Source organism: Oncorhynchus keta, chromosome 29 (genome assembly GCF_023373465.1).
Source record: "Oncorhynchus keta strain PuntledgeMale-10-30-2019 chromosome 29, Oket_V2, whole genome shotgun sequence".
NCBI lineage: Eukaryota > Metazoa > Chordata > Actinopteri > Salmoniformes > Salmonidae > Oncorhynchus > Oncorhynchus keta.
The window spans coordinates 33,837,880-33,857,213 of record NC_068449.1 but is presented as its reverse complement, the minus strand read 5'-3'; the positions used below and the strand labels follow the sequence as shown (position 1 = coordinate 33,857,213).

Genomic DNA, 19,334 nt, shown 5'->3' with positions numbered 1-19,334 from the left:
ATTTACAGGAAACAAAAAGAGACAACAAAAAGAGCAAAACATTTGGAATTGTAACAGTTTGTATTTGTGCTCTATTCTTCTCATGCTGAGAAACCTGTGGGGAGGCAGGTCAGGTGCCTGTACAACTGACACACAGGTCACAAAGGTCAAGGGTCAAAGGGTAGCTAAGATGACCGCAAAGAGGGGAGGTCACTGCCAGTGCCAGTTGGAACACAAACTATAATGAGAATGAAATTAAAAAATGAAAACAAAACATGTCAGGGTAATCATAGAACAATATGTACAACCAATACAATAGTAAACAAAAACATCTACTTGTGTATTTTTGTCGCTAAAAGGATGTCAAACAACCTTTTATTTCACTTCTGTACAATAAGATTCATTTCAACAATACAAATTCATCAGGGGTTTTTTTGCACTATTTTATCCTGCCAAATGAAAGAAAATATATCGTGGCAGCCTGTGAGTTGTATCTTGAAGTTGCAATGTTGTCCCCCTCCCCCAAATAAGATAATGACATACAGGTACTTAAAGTACCCCTTTTCACAAAGGATGCACATACAAGTTAAAAAATACAAGCTTCTGTAGAACGACAGCAAGTGCCTACACATGTATTTCAAACCAGCCATGAAGAATATCCATTCCAGGAGAAGATCAATAGATACAGATCAGGAATGTCAGTATTTTCCTGCAAAGCAATAACAATGTTCCATAGTTTCTACAAGGGAAACTTCCAGAACGTCCATCAGCTGCCCCCCCATCCAAGTTTGTTACAGTTCACTTTTTTTTATTCATTTTTTAAAATTATTATTATTACACCCAAGGCAGAATCAAAGTTACTAAAACTTAAGACTTTTACAGGTACAGTGACAAAAACATTTTAAGAGACCCACAATTTAAATTGGACTGCAAAATAAAAAAAATTTAAACAACATTTTTTTCTATTTTTGTAAAATGCCCAGGCATTCTCCAATATTACAAATACTGGTATACTTTTACAGTAAACAAGAAAAATGTCATATATATTCATATACAGTATATTTATATATACTAAAACCCCGTCACCAAAAAAACAATATACACATCGCCACTATGGCATTCAGAGAAACGGTATAAGCAAACTTGAAAAAAAAAAATACTTTTTTTAAAAACACACATACACACAATTATTATTTGACCCTTGTACTTGTTTCAATACTGTAAACGTATTTTAAGACAGAGTGCACTAAATTATTTTTTGTTTTGTTTCTGCAGTTCCTGATTTTTTTGTCCAGTCTCTTCCTTGACTATTGTGTGGTATAACAATCCACTCTGACCATGTTTCTATCTAGGGACGCAGTCTTGTCCTGAAGTGAAGAATTTGATATATATCTATATATAGGTTTGTGCCTTTATATGTACATATGCATACATATATACACACACAGACACACCAATGTTGTGCTGAGTACTCCTAACCTAAATGCAGCTTTGTTTAATTTTTTTCGTTTTTTAAGTAATCTCTGATATTCTATTGACATTTCATAATCAAATTAGAAACTAAGTTGACGCATAAATTTGATACATTGTTTTCATTATGTTCAATTCCTTTGCTTCACAAAAGTGTTGCATTTGTCTTGAGAGACGGTGAATAGGAAGATCAGTATTCAAGGCACACTCATGTCAAATTGAATGGCAGTACAAAAACTGTCCCAATAAATTAATTTCTCATTTTTATAGTGCCAGCATTGGGAAAGCCACGCCTATAGCAATGCTAGCACTTCAATCTCAACTGATTCCAAACTATAGAACCCGTTACCCAGGCCGAATAAATCCAGTCAACGTAATTTCTTGCTCAGAAGCCGTATTTTCAATTTTCTTCTTTTTTTTTTTGTGTGTAAAAAAAAATAAGAATAGACAAATCATAAAGTGCGGGTCATCTGCAAAGAGCTGTTCATGTTTTTCTATTTCTTCTCAATGACATATTTTTACCTCAATTCTAAAAAAAAAAAAAATTAAAATACTTGGATGTCAAAGGTCAACTTGAGGGAGATCGGAACAGGGGGGTAGGACGGGGGTACATTATTCAAAATAACAGAGAGTGGTGATTTGGGCAAAGGTTGGTGCTTGCTGAAGACCGAAAAATCTTTCCTAAAAAGCTCACTCAGCTGTGCATTCTGTGTGTGTCAGAGTTGCTACTTCTCTCAGAATGCGTTCAACTACACATCACAGGGAGCCCTGAATGAGGAAAGAAAGAAAAAATAGTCTTACTGTTTGGGCACACGCTCAACAGACTTCTACAGACACTGTATGTATCTAGAACTGTGCAATTTACTGGTCTGCATATCACTAAGTAACTGCCACTGGTTCTGTCTCACAGGGGACTTAACAATTTTTAGCCAGAAGAAAAAGTCAACATCATAAACATTTTGACTATGGCACACTATACAATCAGAGTTTTTACTATACAGTATAAATTCATTTTCAAAACGATTGCTAGATATTTCTAGAAAAAAATGCATAGGGCTGTTTTCAAGTGATATCATAAACATTGTCACTGAATGTAATAGTTATTAACAATAATATTTAAATCCATTTTATGTCATTCTAATCCGCCACGGCTGTGACCACCACTACCCAGCCCCTTCCTAAACTGAACAATGCAGTAGATGACATATGGACTTGATTACAAAAAAAAAATGATTACCAAGAGTAACATTAAATATGAATGGTGATCAAAACAGGGGAAAAGAGGACATTTAAAAGGTACAGTGTCCCTGAAGTAGGCGTCTATCGTAATGCAGTTTGAAATGGCTGACAGGTACTGCAGCCTGACTGGGACTGAGGGCGATGAGACTCTCTGTGATGCTACTCTGTGCTGAGTGTCCGACAGGGAGTTAGTGATAGTACTGGGAGTTTTAATCGTCAGCTGGCAGAGGATTGAGAGGGAGTGAGTATCAGAGACAAGGGATTGGGGGAGGGTGTAATCGGTAGGCATGGGCAAGTGTGTTCAACTCATCCACGGAATGGTAATGAGGGGGGTGAATGGGAAAATAAAGGAGAGGAAAGAGACCCTATAGCTCACCCTAAGATCTCCCTGCTCTCTCTCGTTATAAAGCTGCGCAGTTTAGCCCGACGGTTTAGCCATCCTACAACTGTGTGATAAAAGATTTTACAAAAACAAAAAAAACATCAGTACTTGCATTGTCATAGCAGGTATGTTGTGCTTAGGATGAGTTATGGCGAGTTTAGGACAGGCTTGTTTAGATGTAAACAGTGTGAGAGAGCTGTGAGGGGCTTCTTTAGGAATACATAAGCAGTATCTGTTTCTCTAGCGTGTTTCCGTCCGGGTTGGTACTAGGTACCGCTAAGCAGCTGCCTTTGTGATAACCGGTTTCTTTTTCTTCCTTCTTTTTAATAAATGTATTTACTTGGGAAGAGGCAGGGTTTGTGAACCTCGGTGTTCTCTTTAGGTTTACCGTCATAATTGACATTCAGTGCTACATATCTAATTAGATTGACATGTTTAAAGTCAGTTCGCGCCACAACGCCAAAGGATTGTTGTCTGCGTGCGTGTATCCTGTCGTGTATAACAAGCAAAAAATAGCTTTCTCAGTTATGCTTTCTAAAAATTAAAAGATTCAATTTGGCTTCTCTTCAAGAAATTACACGTGTAGCTTTAAATATACAATTTCCTATGAGCAGCGGCCTAAAGAGTATTCAAATGTTTTGTTTTTTTTTACTGCAAAAAAATCTCAGGATATCCTCTGGGTTGAAAAATAATACAAATCAAATCCCAGCAATTAAAATAAAAAGTAAAACAAATTTAAAATGACTAAATAAAAACGTACCTGCACATGCCAAAATATTACAAAATCCAATAAATACAGAAATTATTGCACAGTTAAAGGCTCCACATATGTTATCATTTAATTCAGCCTCTGACCGACCGTTAAAAATGATCTTTAGCCAAATGAGGCGGTTTAGATCGGCTTCAATTGGTGCTGTTAATATCTGTTTGTTTGTTTAATTGTTTTTCTCGGTTGGCAGTTTCTCAGGCAAAAACATAAAATTAACCCAAAATTTGATATTTAAGAAAAAGAGTATCCAGCTACCCCTTTTTGTATTTTTGTTTTTTTAAATATATAAGTCAATGTGTGGCGAAAGAGGCAAAATAGGAAAATCTGGCTTAGCTTCTCTCGGCTTGCTCAATTTTGACCTCGTTGGTCATCAAATGTTCCCCGTGCCACTTTTTCATGTGTTTCTCGAGAGTGCTGTACACGCTGAAGGGCATTTGGCAAATGTCACAGCGGTACACTTCCTTACCCATCTGCCCGTGGGTCTTCATGTGGCGGGTGAGCTTGGAGCTCTGGGCGCAGGCGTAGTTGCACAGCTCGCACTTGTAGGGCCTCTCTCCCGTGTGGCTGCGTCGGTGCACTGTCAGGTTGCTGCAGTTCTTGAACACCTTGCCGCAGTACTCGCAGGTGTCGCTCCGTCGGCTCTCCTTGGAGCTGGGCCGGCCAGGTCCCGGGCCCCCCAAGTGAGGAGTGCTGCCCCCGCTGGCTGTGCCGCTGCGCCCCGACAGGCCGCCATCCAGGAGGTCCCCGGGAGGCGTGGAGAAACGCAGGCTGCCGTTCTCAGACGAGTGCTCAGAGGAGGTGCCAAAGGGAGATTGTCTGGAGTGGGTAAAGCCCAGGAAAGGGTCTTTGATGAAATGTCGTGAGGCAGCGTATCCCACCAGCCACTGGGAGTAGACGTTCTCGGAGGGGATGAGGGGCGCCGGGGGCATTTCCAGGTCCTTCTCAATCTTGATCCTCTTGTTGGAGGAGTTGGACAAGCAGGGGCTGGTGATGGGAGTGGGTTTGCGGGGGAACAGGCCTGAGAAAGAGTCGCCGGAGCCACAGTTCCTGCCGTTGACCGTGGGCTTCTGGTGGTCCCTTTCCATCTGGTGGTGATGGTGCTCCCTCTCCATCTCTCCCACCACAGAGTCCTCATCCCCAGTGTCCCGCTGCCCGTCGGAGCCCCTCTTGGAGAAGAGCATCCGATTTTTACGATTGTCGACTATCAAGTTATTGTACTGCTGTATAGTGCTCAGGCCCACGCTCTCCACCATCTTGCCCAGAGAGAGGGCATTCTTCTCGTCTGATGGCGGCTTGGAGCCGTTCTCGCGGTTACGGTAGAACTCCATGTTGTCCATGCTGAAGTTTGACTCCGGCCTGCTCTCGTTCTCCGGCTCCTCTTCCTCCTCCTCCTCTTCCTCCTCTTCGCCCTCACCCCTGAAGTCTCCATCTCGGTTCTTCATGCCCTCTCCTGTCACGTCGCTGGTGCCCGGCTCCGGTGAACTGGTGGTGGAGAGCCCGTCGTCAGACCGTCCTGTCATGGAACCAGACTTATGCATGTGTGTTTTCATGTGTCTCTTCAGCTTGCTGGCCTGGGAGCAGGCATGGTCACACAGCTGACACTTATAGGGCTTCTCCCCGGTGTGGCTCCGTCGGTGGACCACCAGGTTACTCTGGAACTTGAAGGTCTTCCCACAGAACTCGCATGACTTGCTCTTGGCCTGCGTCTGGGGCGGGGTGGTGCTGTTGGGGGGCATGGGCGGCAGGGGCGGGGTGCTGAGAAAGGGAGACTTTGGGCTGGGCTGGAAGGGGTTGGGGTTGAGCAGGCGGTGCATGGGGTTGACCCGGCTGGGCGACAGAGGAGGGGTGGCCACGTTGTTGTTCCCTGCCAGCTGCCGGAGCCGCCTGGAGAAGTCCATGGACTGGGATTCGATGGCCATCGGTGTTAGCCGCATCACCCTCTCGAAGGCACTGGGGTGCTGGGAGATGAGCCCCATTTCTTCGGCACTAAGGCGTTCCAGCCGGTGGGGGTCCAGGTGGTGGCGGGGTGGGGGGCTGACGAAGGGAGGTGTGTTGGGGAGGCCTCCGCGGTTCTCCATGAAGCCTGGAGGGGGCTCTCGGAGCATGGGCCCGGTCATCCTCAGTAGGTGGAAGGGGTTGCTCTCTCCCAGGAAATTGGTGAGGGGAGACTGGGGGATGGAGTCCTGGCCCATGGGGGGCCCGGGGATGGTGATGCGGGGGGTGAGCGATGCACTGGAGGGGTTGGATTCCAGGTAGATGCGGATGCCGTGGGTGTTCTGGGCGTGCTGTAGAAGGAACCAGGCGCTGGGGAAGTGCTGCTTACACGTGGTGCAGATGTAGCTTGAAGGCTCATCCCTTCCTCCTGCAACACAGGAGAAACACACACCAGAAAGGAAAATGATTAAAACATATTTTACAATTCATTAAATGGCAGTGACTTTACATCTATCTGAGGAGTTTTATTTAGATTTGTGTAATAAAGGTATTTGGAAGTCAGTCAAAATCAAGCGTCACGTCATCATGATGGCGCAAAATGCATCCTCATGATGATCTGGCAAGTGACACTTTGCTTCTTGAAAGTCCAACATCCTGAAAACGTAAATGCTAACATGCAAAACACTAATGTTTTTGAGTGGTGTTCTCCTTTAAATGGATTTGTGGTGAGTGTGTTTTGTATTTCAGACGCCGTAGCTCCTTACAAAAAAACACATTTCACAAGAGGAGAACAGCACGACAGAGTAAAACAGTTCAAGCACAAGTGGATGTCTGACAGCTGCAGGACGGTAAAGTCACCGCTGAGAAACGTGGCCGTCACCCGGTCACGTGTTCATTCATACAAAGAGTGGAACTTTGCCGAGAAAGAACTGTCGGACACACTTTTGTTATCCGCATCATATTTGCCTAATACCTCTAGTGGTGGAAACATCATGTTGTCACATAAATGGGACGCACTTATCAGGCGTTTGACAAGTGCATTACCATAGTGACTGTGGATTGGACTGCCGAGGTGGGAACACTGTATCCACCGGTTTAAGTGCTCTTTAATCTCTCCTCCTTACAAATCGTTGAATTATTACACCATGCAAGTGCGCACGTTTTTGTCTCTCTCTCTCTCTCTCTGTGTGTGTGTGTGTGTGTGTGTGTGTGTGTGTGTGTGTGTGTGTGTGTGTGTGTGTGTGTGTGTGTGTGTGTGTGTGTGTGTGCGTGTGTGCGTGCGTGCGTGCGTGCGTGCGTGCGTGCGTGCGTGCGTGCGTGCGTGCGTGCGTGCGTGTGTGTCTTTAAAACCCATGAAGTCCTCCAAGCAGAGGGACTTTAATTGTCACGGAGACAAGAGACGCCAAAGTAATATGGCTCTATAGTAGGAAAGTACAATTTAAAGTGTGATTTAAGGAACTCTTATCACTTTCCAACCAATAAAGGCACAGTGCCGCGAGGGAACAAATAAAAGAAAAAAAGGAGGAAAAGGGAGGAAAAGGGAAGGGAGGAAACTAAAGACTAATATGGTGGTGCATCAAGACAAATCACTGCTAATAGAGGGAGAATACGGATGGAGAGATTGAAACATAAATGTTTACTGGTTTTGGGGTTGTAATTTTGTTATTAAAGTCATTGGTATTTAACTGACATCCACAGGGTGCTTTGTGTCATTCTAGACGCAAATTGAAGAACTCATGGCAGATGATACTTCACAGCTTTTGAGGAAAATCTTGGGTGATGTTTTCCATGTTTCTATTGTGACCTCAATGGGAATTCCAGCATAAAATAAAGGTTGGATAAAATAAAATAAATCCCAAGAGTGGTATAACTTCTTTCGCCGTGTCTATTGCTCAACATTGCAAAGGGAGAGTCACTAAATGGAATAACTCTCCACACACATTAAGACGAGGGCTCAAATATTGACTCTGTCATCATTGACTTTATAGTACAACTAAGGCCTCCCTGGTTCACTGTCCTGGGTCCATTCCACCCACACAAATTCAGGATGAAAATGTGACAATTCAACCAGCACAGACAGACATCCATCTATCAAAGCACATATCTTAGGAACTAAACCCAAAAGCTGCTTTGTCCTGATTCCCTTAGTGATTCCTCTAAGATCAATAGGGATTGGAAAGTGTAAACAGAGCTTTGGCTGTGATTAAACCAATACTGTTGGAGTAGAGAGAGCGAGTGAGAGAGTGAGAGTGAGAGAGAGAGAGAGAGAGAGAGAGAGAGAGAGAGAGAGAGAGAGAGAGAGAGAGAGAGAGAGAGAGAGAGAGAGAGAGAGAGAGAGAGCGAGAGGAGGAAAGAGAGAGCGAAAGAGGAGGAGCGAGAGGAGGAAAGAGAGAGAGAGAGAGAGAGAGAGAGAGAGAGAGAGAGAGAGAGAGAGAGAGGAGGAAAGAGAGAGAGAGATGGGGGGGGGTTCTAGGCCTGGTGCTCGGCATAGCTCTCTACCTTTAACCAGCATGACTAATTGAAGGCCCAGCCTCTGAGTTACACATGCAGTTTGGTAATGCAAAAGGGACTCGTTTACTGTGGGGACTCGTTACCGCAGCGACACAAACAAGCAGAATATCCAGCCCGTACAGTGGAGACGGATGCTAAACACAGGGCGCCACACTCCTAGGGGATTGGGGGAAAACACACGCATGAAGTGGGAAATGGTAATTGTACTCCTGGAAATTAGTTTAATTTATTAAATGAAAGCTTGCTGTTTTGACCTAATGCGCCAAGTTCAGAATACAGAGGAAAACATATGCTGCTGTAATTGTTTCGGGTTTTGATTCAGAGATTTGTGCCTGAGTGTAATGTACACGAGGTGTGAAATACTCCACTCACAAAGGATCGAGAAACATATTTCCCAGATCAAACACGCCATTTGAGTGGCCAGAGTGTCCCACTGTTCTACAATGTAGTGTGTCAAATGAGTTTAGCCTGTCATTGGTCCACAGGGTCGAGAGCTGCAGAGAAAGGATAGTGAGCAACGCGACACAATGCAGATGCAACAGAGATGTCCGACCCAGAATACAAAGTCAATTCAGGTCACAGACATGTGAATCCGTCTTGTTGTTGTTTTTGCATTCATGTAAAATTGCGAATCGTCTGCATTTAGAATGCACATCCGTTAAGAAAACTCACATGGCTATATTTGATTTCAGTGCGACAGACCAAAGGAAATCTTCAAAAGTGTACGATACACAGAACTACTTGTTTTCTACATTATGTCTGAAAATGTCGTAAAACGTATACTACACTGTAACCTTAACGTTCATATAAAACAATTTTACAATTTTACTATTTTTTCCCCCCCTTTAACACTAAGATTTGCATCCTATCAATTATCGTCATCTGCGTGTCAGCTCAAAGAATGGCTCAATCAATCTGTCTGGACAGAAAACTTTTAAACCTGCCATGTCTCCTAGCACTTAGAGGAATGCTGCATTGAAAAGGTCTGAGTGGGAAAGCGTTTTCCCTGCTATACGTGGAGCTGTGTGGGGAAGTTATGATATGTTAATGGCTGGCTGTCTGTCTGTCTGACGTGTGTGTGTGTGTGTGTGTGTGTGTGTGTGTGTGTGTGTGTGTGTGTGTGTGTGTGTGTGTGTGTGTGTGTGTGTGTGTGTGTGTGTGTGTGTGTGTGTGTGTGTGTGTGTGTGTGTGTGTGTGTGTGTGTGTGTGTGTGTGTGTGTGTGTGTGTGTGTGTGTGTGTGTCCATGTGTTACTGTATGTGTGTGTGTGTCTGATGTGTGTTAAGGAAAAGACAAGGAACAGCTGCTCACCTCAGTACTGAAGCTCTGGCCCTGTAAACCCTTTCACTTAATTATAGTGGACACAGCATACACTCTATCACGCACGCACACACACACACACACACATAGACACCGCTTCAGGCATCTCAGGACTCTTGAAGGGCTACGCATTAACCCCCCTCCACCCTCTGCCAACACCCAGCCCGTTTCTCCCTCTCTCCCCTTCCCCATTCCACCAACATTAAACTACCCCCCCTCCCACTACACACACACACACACTCACAAACAATTCGCTGAAGCCCTCTTACACACACAAAAACATTATTCCACCCCCACTCATACAAACTCCTCAACCCCTCCAACACACTTTCCTTGCTTCACCTGACAACAACCCCCTCCCATAGTTCCTCTCTCCACCCCTTCCTCCCCCTCCATGTTGTTTTATAGTCAAGTCCTTTTCAAAGCCCCAATGCTCCATAAAGGAAACAAAAAACACTGAAAAACAACCAAGGCATCTGTTTTCTACACCTGCCCCTCTGACCTCTTCCTCCCTCTATCTCTATCTATCTCTCTCTTCCTCTATCTATCTGTCTCTTCCTCCCTCTATCTCTCTCTTCCTCTATCTATCTCTCTCTTCCTCTATCTCTCTCTCTCTTCCTCTATCTATCTGTCTCTTCCTCCCTCTATCTCTCTCTTCCTCTATCTATCTCTCTCTACCTCTATCTCTCTCTCTCTTCCTCTATCTATCTCTCTCTTCCTCCCTCTATCTCTCTCTTCCTCTATCTATCTCTCTCTTCCTCCCTCTATCTATCTTTCCCTCTCTCCATCTCTCTCTCCATCTATCTCTCCATCTATCTATCTATCTATCTATCTATCTATCTATCTATCTATCTATCTATCTATCTATCTATCTATCTATCTATCTATCTATCTACCTCCCTCCCTCTCTCTCTCCCTCCATCTCTCTCTCCCTCCATCTCTCTCTCCCTCCATCTCTCCATCTCTCTCCCTCCATCTATCTCCCTCTATCTATCTTTCCCTCTCTCCATCTCTCTCCCTCCCTCCATCTCTCTCTCCCTCCCTCCATCTCTCTCTCCCTCCCTCCCTCCATCTCTCTCTCCCTCCCTCCATCTCTCTATATATCTCCCTCCATCTCTCTCTCCCTCCCTCCATCTCTCTCTCCCTCCCTCCATCTCTCTATATATCTCCCTCTATCTATCTTTCCCTCCCTCCATCTCTCTCTCCCTCCCTCCCTCCATCTCTCTCTCCCTCCCTCCATCTCTCTATATATCTCCCTCCATCTCTCTCTCCCTCCCTCCATCTCTCTCTCCCTCCCTCCATCTCTCTATATATCTCCCTCCATCTCTCTCTCCCTCCCTCCATCTCTCTCTCCCTCCCTCCATCTCTCTATATATCTCCCTCTATCTATCTTTCCCTCCCTCCATCTCTATCTATCTTTCCCTCTCTCCATCTCTCTCTCCATCTCTCTCTCCATCTCTCTCCCTCTATCTCTCTCCCTCTATCTCTCTCCCTCTATCTCTCTCCCTCTATCTCTCTCCCTCCATCTCTCCCTCCATCTCTCTCTCCATCTCTCTCTCCATCTCTCTCCATCTCTCTCCCTCTATCTCTCTCCCTCTATCTCTCTCCCTCTCTCCATCTCTCTCTCCCTCCCTCCATCTCTCTCTCTCTCCCTCCATCTCTCTCTCTCTCCCTCCATCTCTCTATATATCTCCCTCTATCTATCTTTCCCTCCCTCCATCTCTATCTATCTCTCCCTCTATCTATCTTTCCCTCTCTCCATCTCTCTCTCCCTCTATCTCTCTCTCCATCTCTCTCTACCTCTATCTCTCTCCCTCTCTCTCTCTCTCCCTCTCTCTCCATATCTCTCTCCCTTTTGCTTTAAACTGCCTGGGTGTAAACAACACACTCCACTTTACTGTCCGAACTTCTTCACAACAAAAGTCATCAGGGGGCCGAATGCTCATTTAATTCATTTCCACCCCACAATTAAGGAGAATGACAGTCTGCCTCTGTCCAGCATCCACTCCCTGTGACGGAGGGAGGTAGTGGAGTGGGCCGTGAGTTTATTGAGGAGTGTTCAGTGTGTGCCCTCCCGGGGGGAAGGAGTCCGACGCAGATGGCAAATAAAGTATGCAGCCCGAGGCGAGAGCACATTATGCTAATTCTAATGTCAGCTGTACTTTAATATACAGCTCTATTTAATCACCCCATTATTTTCCATTTCCATACGAAAAAAAGGAGAGAACGAGGGAGTGGGAGAGAGAAAAAACCTGCGGCACTGCTCTCACTCACTGCTCTCACTCACTGCTCTCACTCACTCACTCACTCACTCACTCACTCACTCACTCACTCACTCACTCACTCACTCACGCACTCACTCACTCACTCACTCACTCACTGCTCTCACACACACACGCACACATTCTGAAAAAAACTGATACACAACCAGAAATGGTTGGACTTGGATCGTGACTTGAAGGAGAACTGCTTCACCGCCAATAAAGATATCACATCCTATCACACTGTAGAGAGGAACCTCTGTACTGCCAGCCTCCCTCAACCAGACAGACAGATACCACTTTACCATTACTCTCCCAAGAACAGACTTCCATTTCACCATGACCATGTCTCACTTTACTACCAAGCCCAAGAAAGTAAAGACTAAAACTCAACTTCTCCAAGAGAGAAAAGTTCCCTAAGTATAATGAGAAGAGACTGTGGGCTTCTTCTCCCTGAGTTGGTGGGAGTTTTAAAGAAGCAGTAAGGGAGAGAGTAATGATCTTGTTTTCCATGGGACAAACTCCCATTGTGAAACAGCTGCTGCATGGAGAGGAGAGAGAGTGAGAGTGGGGAGAGAGAAAGAGACAGAGTGGGGAGAGAGAGGAGAGAGAGAGAGAGGAGAGAAGATGGGAGGAGAGAGAGACAAAGTGGGGAGAGAGAGAGGAGGGAAGAGGGGGAGAGAGAGAGAGAGTGTGGAGAGAGAGGAGAGAGAGTGAGTGTGGAGAGAGAGGAGAGAGAGTGAGTGGGGAGAGAGAGGAGAGAGAGAAGGAAGAGAACAGGGAGAGAGAGGGGAGAGAGAGGAGAGAAAGGAGAGAGAGAGAGAGAGAGATGAGAGAGAGAGAGAGAGAGAGAGAGAGAGAGAGCGAGAGAGAGAGAGAGAGAGAGAGAGAGAGAGAGAGAGAGAGAGAGAGAGAGAGAGAGAGAGAGTGAGTGGGGAGAGAGAGGAGAGAGAGGGGGAGAGAGAGGGAAGAGAAATGGAAGAGAGAAGGAAGAGAACGGGGAGAGAGAGGAGAGATCTTTGTGGGCTATACTCGGCCTTGTCTCAGGATGGTAAGTTGGTGGTTGAAGATATCCCTCTAGTGGTGTGGGGGCTATGCTTTGGCAAAGTGGGTGGGGTTATATCCTTCCTGTTTGGCCCTGACCGGGGGTGTCATCGGATGGGGCCACAGTGTCTCCTGACCCCTCCTGTCTCAGCCTCCAGTATTTATGCTGCAGTAGTTTATGTGTCGGGGGGCTAGGGTCAGTTTGTTATATCTGGAGTACTTCTCCTGTCCTATCCGGTGTCCTGTGTGAATTTAAGTATGCTCTCTCTAATTCTCATGCCTCAGGACTACCTGACATGATGACTCCTTGCTGTCCCCAGTCCACCTGGCCGTGCTGCTGCTCCAGTTTCAACTGCTCTGCCTGTGATTATTATCATTTGACCATGCTGGTCATTTATGAACATTTGAACATGTTCTGTTATAATCTCCACCCGGCACAGCCAGAAGAGGACTGGCCACCCCACATAGCCTGGTTCCTCTCTAGGTTTCTTCCTAGGTTTTGGCCTTTCTAGGGAGTTTTTCCTAGCCACCGTGGTTGTACACCTTGTTTGCTTGCTGTTTGGGGTTTTAATAAATAAATACATTTGATTTGATTTGAGAGAGAGAGAGAGAGAGAGAGAGAGAGAGAGAGAGAGAGAGAGAGAGAGAGAGGAGAGAAAATGGGGAGAGGACGGGGAGCGAGAGGGTAGAGAACAGGGAGAGACAGTTGTGAGAACAGGGAGAGAGAGGGGAGAGAACAGGGAGCAAGAGGGGAGAGAACGGGAAGAGTGTGGGAAGAGAGAGGGGAGAGAGTGTGGGAAGAGAGAGGGAAGAGAGAGGGGAGAGAGTGTGGGGAGAGAGTGTGGGAAGAGAGAGGGGAGAGAGTGTTGAAGAGAGAGGGGAGAGAGTGTGGGAAGAGAGAGGGGAGAGAGTGTGGGAAGAGAGAGGGGAGAGAGAGGGAGAGAGTGTGGGAAGAGAGAGGGGAGAGAGTGTGGGAAGAGAGAGGGGAGAGAGTGTGGGAAGAGAGAGGGGAGAGAGTGTGGGAAGAGAGAGGGGAGAGAGTGTGGGAAGAGAGAGGGGAGAGAGAGGGGAGAGAGTGTGGGAAGAGAGAGGGGAGAGAGTGTGGGAAGAGAGAGGGGAGAGAGTGTGGGAAGAGAGAGGGGAGAGAGTGTGGGAAGAGAGAGGGGAGAGAGAGGGGAGAGAGTGTGGGAAGAGAGAGGGGAGAGAGTGTGGGGAGAGAGAGGGAGAGAGAGGGGAGAGAGTGTGGGAAGAGAGAGGGGAGAGAGTGTGGGAAGAGAGAGGGGAGAGAGAGGGGAGAGAGTGTGGGAAGAGAGAGGGGAGAGAGTGTGGGAAGAGAGAGGGGAGAGAGTGTGGGAAGAGAGAGGGGAGAGAGAGGGGAGAGAGTGTGGGAAGAGAGAGGGGAAAGAGTGTGGGGAGAGAGAGGGGAGAGTGTGGGAAGAGAGAGGGGAGAGAGTGTGGGAAGAGAGAGGGGAGAGAGGGGAGAGAGAGGGGAGAGAGAGAGGGGGAGAGAGAGGGGAGAGAGTGTGGGAAGAGAGAGGGGAGAGAGTGTGGGGAGAGAGAGGGGAGAGAGTGTGGGAAGAGAGAGGGGAGAGAGTGTGGGAAGAGAGTGGGAAGAGAGAGGGGAGAGAGTGTGGGAAGAGAGAGGGGAGAGAGTGTGGGAAGAGAGAGGGGAGAGAGTGTGGGAAGAGAGGGGGGAAAGAGTGTGGGGAGAGAGAGGGGAGAGAGAGGGGAGAGAGTGTGGGAAGAGAGAGGGGAGAGAGTGTGGGAAGAGAGAGGGGAGAGAGAGGGGAGAGAGAGGGGAGAGAGTGTGGGAAGAGAGAGGGGAGAGAGTGTGGGAAGAGAGAGGGGAGAGAGAGGGAGAGAGTGTGGGGAGAGAGAGGGGAGAGAGAGGGGAGAGAGTGTGGGGAGAGAGAGGGGACACCACAGTGTGTGTCACCCATGGACACGGCCTCGCTCCACGCTAAGCCCCTGATTCAATTAGCCAGAAATTATGGCTAATAACGATCTTAGGTTTCCAAACAGGCCGTGTCAAATGCTGCATGCCAATATGGGCTTTAGGAGCACACACACACACACTTGCATGAATGCACACACACAGGCATACACTTATACACACGTGAATGAACACATACACATATACACACGTACACACACACAGCAAAGAGACAGAGGTCCCAGATTCCCTATAGTCTCAACACAGATGAGTTGCCAAGGAGACATGAGACATTAACCAATCACTGTGCAGGCTGGCAGGATCATCGTGTTATTCAAAGCAGGTGATTTACAAAGCCTTCTCTTCTCACACAGCTAACTTCCTCTATTGTGACATGTCTAACCAATCACATCTCAGTCATTTCCTCTCTCCAAGCAATGAAAATGAGGGAGAATGCAGTAAATTGGATGTCTGTGTTTGTACGTGAATCACACAAAATAACCGCGACTAAGTTTCGCCACTGTTGAGTTTTCATTGTTATCCGACCGAATTTAGGAGATTAAAATAAAAGCTCAGAATCATTACTCCGTATCATTTTAGTCGTAGGAGGGAGAGAGAAAGAGGAGGGAGACAGACAGAGGGCGGAAAAAAAAACCAGAATACTCATTTTCATTCATTTGGCAAATTTGCATTCACTTGTCATTATAAGCCTTGGTTTGTGTGGTGTTTTGAAAGAGAGAGAATGAGAAAGAGAGTGGGATTTTTTACGGACTGCCGAACCAAATTGTAATAGCTGTTGACAAAGGGGGGGCACCATCCGCCCCCAAAAAATCTCCTGGAATTTGAGAGATCTTCTTCGACAACACAATAAAAGATCGGGGTGCTAAACTGATGAGGAAGCTGCGCAGGGGAAGAGAAAAAGCTCTATAGGATCTTCTAATGAGGTGTTCATTTGCTGACATTGGTTTTTACTGTGGGGACTTCATTTAGGCTGTCATTAAGCCATTATCCAGCGTAAAGAAGTCTGCCGTCCTGTAACAGCCCTGGTTGGTTCTGGAAGCCCTTTCTCACTCTATTAGTGGAAGCGTGCCGTGTTGGGCTGGCCCGATGCCTGTGTTTGGTTTGGCCCGCGTTCACACACATCTTTGGCAGGAGGGCTGTTGGATGGCTTACAGAGGGAGAGGGAAAGATGGAGAGAGGGGAAAGCGCGAGAGAGGAATGTAAGAGAGAGACAGGAAGGGAGGGGAGAGCGCGGGAGAGGAGGAGATATGAATAGTGCGTAGTGTGTTGGCTGCTGGATCTGTGAGAGAGGGGTAGTCCATCCATTGAATTTTTAAAAAGTGATTGAGGTATAAAAAAAACTCTGTCATTCTTATTTCCTCCGCGACTATTAAATATTTTCATCATTTAATAATTGTTCAATAATCCGTTTTTAAATATTGAAACTATAAATATGGGCAGGAATGCCCTAAATCTGAAATAAAATAGAATATATTTTATAATACTTTCCTAAACTCTGAGGGGGAACTAAATATTATGGAACCTCAATGTAATAATTTAGTATCTTTTTATATATTATTTCAAGTATATGATTGTGAGTGTCTGTTCTTTGTGTGTGCGTGTGTGTTCTTTGTGCATGTGTGTTCTTTGTGTGTGTGTGTGTGTGTGTGTGTGTGTGTGTGTGTGTGTGTGTGTGTGTTCTTTGTGTGTGCGTGTGTGTTCTTTGTGTGTGTGCGTGTGTGTGTGTGTGTGTGTGTGTGTGCGTGTGTGTTCTTTGTGTGTGTGTGTGTGTGTGTGTGTATGATAAATATAATATTTTGAAAGCCGCCAGAAGAGCACATCAAACACATGTAATTGTCAGACATAATTCCCGTATGTCCAGATAGAGTGGATTAATCAAGGTTTTTGCTGCCCCACCGCAGAGGGATACAGGGACAAGTTTATGTGTGTGTGTGTGTGTGTGTGTGTGTGTGTGTGTGTGTGTGTGTGTGTGTGTGTGTGTGTGTGTGTGTGTGTGTGTGTGTGGGCAGGGACACACATATCATACTTTCCTCAATTCTGGGGGGGACTAAATATCAATGCAATCATTTTGCATTAAAAAAAAACACAAAAAGTATATATACACCTGTGTGTGTGTGTGCGTGCCAATGCATTTTGTCTGTGAGTGTTTGTGTAAATTAAACCTATAGTTACTTACAAATGTAAACTCTCTTTCACAAACACACGCACACGCGCACACACACACACACACACACACACACACACACACACACACACACACACACACACACACACACACACACACACACACACACACACACACACACACACACACACACACACACACACACACACACACACACACACACACACAATTCAGATCTGGGTTTGCGACAGTGTAGCCTATGTCTGGTTTCCTCCTCAGAGACTGCTGGTGGGCAGGAAACAGAGGCAGAGGGAGAAGGTAAATGAGGACTGTATGCATTCTGTTAAAAGGCATTCCAAATGGCAATCATTCCTTATATAGTACAGTACTATGGCCCCTGGTCAAAAGTAGTGCTCTATATAGGAAACAGGGTGCCATTTGGGACACATCAAAAAACTCAGCTCCAGCCCTGCACCCTGCTATGATTAATACCATTGTATAGCTCTGCTCTGTTCTGTTCTAACCAGGGAGGCAAGAGGTGGGTGGGTGGGTGGCTGGAGAAAGGAGAAGGGGACGTAGCTGCCTGCCTGCCGCACTGCATTGTGGGAGCTCCCCTGCTGTTGGTCCCTGGAGTGTTGTGATGTGCGCTCTTCAAAAAGCCTCATGTCAGCGCCGCTGCCTCATTTAAAGGCAGACTCCCCCCCCATTTGCATCTCCCCACATCTAACAGGAGCAGCCATATGTCGTCAAGACAACAAAAAAAACACAAGACAATGGTGACAAATAAATTGGCACATTACCCTTCCCCCATCCCATTTCCATTTTCTCCAGCCTGTCAACAAAAAAATAAACATCTGAAGAAGAAGAAGGGAGAAGAAAGGGGAAGGAAAGAAGGAGAACGAGATGGGACGAGGGGGACGAGGGGGGCGAGGGGGGTGAGAATGACCTGCAGGCAGTCAGTTCCGTCCCTCTATCCAAACAAAACAAACTAGCCAAAAAGCCGGAGACTGGTCCGTGTTGAGGGGGAATGCTCAGGCACGATGATGTGAGGAGAGCAGCGTTCAGTAAGGATGGTATTCATCTGGAGAGGGAAGCATGTAGAACTGAAACAGGTTGACACCATTCACAGAACACATCCAGGATCAAATAGAGGCCAGGACGTCAATTTACCATCTCCTAGTAAATGAACGTCTCTCTCTCTCTCTCTCTCTCTCTCTCTCTCTCTCTCTCTCTCTCTCTCTCTCTCTCTCTCTCTCTCTCTCTCTCTCTCTCTCTCTCTCTCTCTCTCTCTCTCTCTCTCTCTCTCTCTCTCTCTCTCTCTCTCTCTCTCTCTCTCTCTCTCTCTCTCTCTCTCGCACGTGCACACACACACACATACACAGAGAGAGAGAGGGGGAGAGAGACACCACTAAACAGCCCTGGCGGCCTTAGTGTGCAGCAACAAATAAAAATGCTCATTACGGAATGATTTCAGTTTTCACTATGATTCAATTTGCAGTAATTACTGTGGCCGGCGCTATTAAAAAAACGTCTACAAAACGCGAAGGTCAACTACCAGTTAGGAGTGTTCATTTTCATCTCAATGTATTCATCCTCACCCGGCTAATGGCCCAATTTTCTCCCCTCCGCTCCTCAATAAATATTGCTGGAATTACAGGTTAAATAGCTAAATTAAATCACGGCTATTATAGTAGGCTGCAGTGCACCCGCTTGGCTCGGCTGCATGTGGCTGAGGGAGGGAGGGAGATAGGGAGGGAGGGAGGGAGGTGGACGGGGGCTAGCCTCTCCATGTACAATTACTGGGGAAGTGCCAATCGCCAGACAGTGCACGATTAATGTCACGAGTGCTGGGGCCATCAAATTATTACATTCATTCTCTCACCAGGCCTTTTGCGCTAGCCTGGAAATAAGACAAATGCAGAGAGAGGACCGTGTTATTGCGAGACCAACTAGGCTCTATTTGTCACGCTTTGTGAGGCGATTGGGGAGGAGAGGGATGGAGGTTATGGAGGGAGGACAATAATAAAGCTAATTATTATATGAGTAACAGACAATTCCCAGCCCCTTATTTTTTCGAGGTAATTGATTATGAATTGTTCTCATGGTGTACACTCCACAGTATACGGTTATTACATTGGTCGGGGTGGAGGGAAAAGGGACGAGGCGCCATTGGAGTTTAGCAGAGTGCTCTGTAATAGTAGACATGAGTCATGGTAGTACGACCAAGGTACCAGGACCCAATAAATCCTATATGAATCCGATCTGAGTAGGAAGACTCTTTGACTCACTCAACACTGCTGTTGTGTAGCCACCTATCACACGTCCACACACACACACACACACACA

The 19,334-nt window shown here is 46.3% G+C and overlaps 1 protein-coding gene across 2 annotated transcripts in view; it reads right to left on the bottom strand.

Moving 5' to 3' along the window:
• Positions 1-758: 758 nt before the first annotated feature.
• The window catches only part of bcl11ba (BCL11 transcription factor B a), a 66,001-nt gene continuing 47,425 nt past the window's right edge, over positions 759-19,334 (bottom strand). Inside the window, exons 3-4 of one of the 2 annotated variants that reach the window (XM_035743368.2) lie at positions 4,306-6,201; positions 759-2,217 (exon numbers count right to left, since the gene is read on the bottom strand). In XM_035743368.2, coding sequence (XP_035599261.2) covers positions 2,195-2,217; positions 4,306-6,201 — 1,919 coding nt within the window. In that variant the 3' untranslated portion in view covers positions 759-2,194. Of the gene's footprint in view, positions 6,202-19,334 lie in introns of both variants that reach the window. The other variant, XM_052486457.1, reaches the window with a different exon arrangement.